At 33.9% G+C, this 3,255-nt stretch overlaps 1 protein-coding gene across 1 annotated transcript; it reads right to left on the bottom strand.

The window, feature by feature from the left end:
• Positions 1-388: 388 nt before the first annotated feature.
• Chro.80105 (coatomer protein complex subunit alpha) lies at positions 389-3,019 on the bottom strand. The annotated part of the gene is made up of 1 exon (XM_660187.1): positions 389-3,019. The coding sequence occupies one exon, from the start codon at positions 3,017-3,019 to the stop codon at positions 389-391; it is 2,631 nt and encodes an 876-aa protein (XP_665279.1).
• Positions 3,020-3,255: the final 236 nt, after the last annotated feature.

The following is a 3,255-nucleotide window of genomic DNA, read 5'->3' as shown; positions in this document are numbered from 1 at the left end:
TACTTTAAATATTCGTTCACATTTAAAATAAAACCACTTTTCAATTAAAATAAACCATTTTTTTCTTTAATTTGATGTAAGAATTATTAATATATTTTTTACCGCCAAAACACGTCATTTACGGTATATAAAAAGCAAATATATTTATTTTTTTGCCACGTGTATAATTAACCGTCAAAAAAACATTTGAAATGATTTGCATGCATGCATGCATACATGCGAACAGTTTTATTATTAAACATTTTATGTGGAAAGATTAAACATATTTATATTTAATTTATTTAAAAAGAGATGAATAAAGAGATAATGGGAATTGAATAGAGAATTATAAGATAAATAATAAATATTACAGTATGAGTAAGTTCTGAAGAAAATGTTTAAATGGTTATTAGAGGATTCCAATAACCCTAAGACCAATTTCGCCAGTTTTGCAATTAGGACAAATTTCTCCAGTAAATTGTGAAAGGTGATTACTAGAGCAAACCGGGCATTTGACAAAATCTTGAGATTTTGGATTAATTTTTGTAAGCGATGACGAACAAATAATGATGTGGCCAATATCTCTGTGTGGGTCAAAGTTAATATTATGTTCGTCTGTGGCTTTTTGGTCACATGCTGCGAGAATTTTCTGTGTCTTTTCGACGTCTTCAATATTTGGAATACCCAAGAGCCTTTTAGCAAAGCTTGCTGTTGTTATATAGTTCTTATGTTTCCATGCAATACCCATTGCTCTTCTAAGGACTAAAGAGGTGTGTAATGGCTGAAGTTTACAAGATGAAAAGTATGAAATCAGTTCTAAATTCCGAATTACAATTTCGGCCTGATTTTGGTCTTGACAGTTATTTAAAAGATCAATTCTAGCAAGTTCAAGCCTCATTCCAATGCAATACTGACATATTAATTCTGAAAGTTGTTTGAGTTGGTCAATGTTTTGCGAATAGAGAGAGTAATGTTCCACAACCAAGGGAGCAATAATTATTGCTTGTTGGAAAACTTCCAATGCTGATTGGAACTTTCCTGACGTTACCAGCTTCTGTCCAGTTTTCACTAACTCTATCAAATTGGATTCGTTGAATAAGATTATTGGGGAAATATGTCCATTTGGAGAGTTCTCATTAAAGAGTTTGTACCCTTCTGAAATTAAGGGTAGATTAATGCTAGGTCCTTCAGAGAAGCTTGGCAAGCTATAGGTAGAACTAAGAGCAATCATCTTGAAAATTTGTTTGAAAGGCTGACAATCTTTAACTCCCATCTTCCTTAAAAGAATTGTGAGCGCGTCTTCGTATTTTCCTGCCACTATCAAATTAATGATAGAGTATCTGGAAGACGTTGCTGGAGCATTTTCTGGAGCACATAATATTCTGTCTTGGAATGAAGGACCTGGGCCCATCTTTGATAACCCATTTGAGTCAGGAGCCTCATTTTTATACAAGTTTTGGCCTCCAATTCCCTCGAAAATGTGGTCTTCGTTCAGTTTTATATCATTTGGGACATCAATATTATCAATATCATCCCATTCTGGCTGGGATGATGTGCCAAATCCAGTACCTCCATTTATCGAAGATGCATCTATCTGACTTAAGCTCTTACCTCCAACGCTTTTAAAATCATTCTGGTCGGATGGTCTAATATTTTCTGATGATATCTCTGAGATATTAATTCTTGGCCAGTTAAGTCCTTCAATGGTGAGTTTCTTTGCTGCTAGAATTGGAATACAAGGAGCTGTCATGCAAGACTTGGATGATTCATTGCAGACTTGATCTGAAGGTTTACTAGCTTTAAGAATATTCAGGAACTCAAAAGCATCAGCACCATCCACACTATAAGCTTCAGTATACTGTGAAAGGAGTTCTTCTTTTACCTGATTGTATCCATATGTATGAGCTAAGGCAATTGCAAGAGGAATCTGACCGAAACTTTTTAAAATGTTAATTCTCTCTGGAATATCGTTCATAAGAAGGGCAATATGGTATTTTCTTGTCCAATTCTTTTGCTTCTCGGATATTTTACCTAACTTCTCCATATATTCTCTCTGCCCAATTACATAATAAAGTAAAATCAGTTTCTCAAACTCTTTAGTAACCTGGAGACATTTTTCAGCAACGTTAATAAATCCATGTAAAAGAGCACTTCTTCCAAGGCAGTCCCACATTGTTTCCAATGTTGTTGAGTTCAGAATAGGAAGAATAGTCTTATGGTTACTATTTCCTTTAAAATAGGAATTTGAACTTGAATTTTCCTTTTCAGCTTCCAAATTCTGCAAATCTTTTACTATATTGTAAGCTTGCATAATTTCACCAAATTGAACAGCATAATAAAACTTCAAAATTGGATTCTCCACCAATTGGATTGCTACTTCTGGATATCCATGTTGTGTAAGGTAATTCAATGTTGAAAGTCCTTTCAAATTCCCATCCTTGGTATATCTTAATACTTTTCCGCTTTCTTGGTTAATAATGGAAAGTTTAAATAATGCCTCATTCAAATTCAGTTTTTCAATTATTTGGACGCTACCAAACCTATTTAAAGTAATTAATTCCTTCCTTGAGTCCTCATAGTGTTTAATATAAAGAGTATCAGGGATTGTTTGGATTATTCCTGATTCATTAATATTTGGAATTGCATATTTAATATGACCTTGGGTAGTATATATAAAGATTGGAAGAGTTTCATGCCAAATTCCAGACTTTACTGTAAGATTTTCAGTATAAGTTGCAATTACTTGAAGCTCACTATTAGTGAAAATGATATTGTATTTGCATACGATTGCAATCACAGACTTATCTTGGCTCCATTGAATTGTTCTGACTCCAGTGGAAGAACCTCCTGTTTCATTACAAATTGTATTAAATGTCAGACATTGTTGGAAGTTTTGCCCAATCTTATTATTAATGACAGCAACCTGGTGGTTTTGAAGATTAGAAATGACAAGCTCTGCTACTACTTCTCTCTGTGAGATGTCATATATATAAAGAAAATCATCTGACTGTATTATGATTTGCTGTTGGTTACTTCCCATGAAAAGCCTTTGAGCGATCCAAGGAAGCTCCCATCTCTTGAGAATATCTCCATCTAGAGATATTATGGAAATAGTTTGTCCAGAATTTTCAAGGGCTGCTAGTCTATTTCTTGAAAGAAAGATCACAGAAGTAACGCCTGGAAGTCCACTCTTACATTTTGAGCTACTGGAGGAGCTATTTTGCCCAGAACTATTATTAATCAGTTGTGAAGAGAGAGTTGATTGTGATAATATCT

Source organism: Cryptosporidium hominis (genome assembly GCF_000006425.1).
Source record: "Cryptosporidium hominis TU502 chromosome 8 CHRO018034, whole genome shotgun sequence".
NCBI classification, from domain to species: domain Eukaryota; phylum Apicomplexa; class Conoidasida; order Eucoccidiorida; family Cryptosporidiidae; genus Cryptosporidium; species Cryptosporidium hominis.
This window is presented reverse-complemented; position numbering and strand designations above follow the sequence as displayed.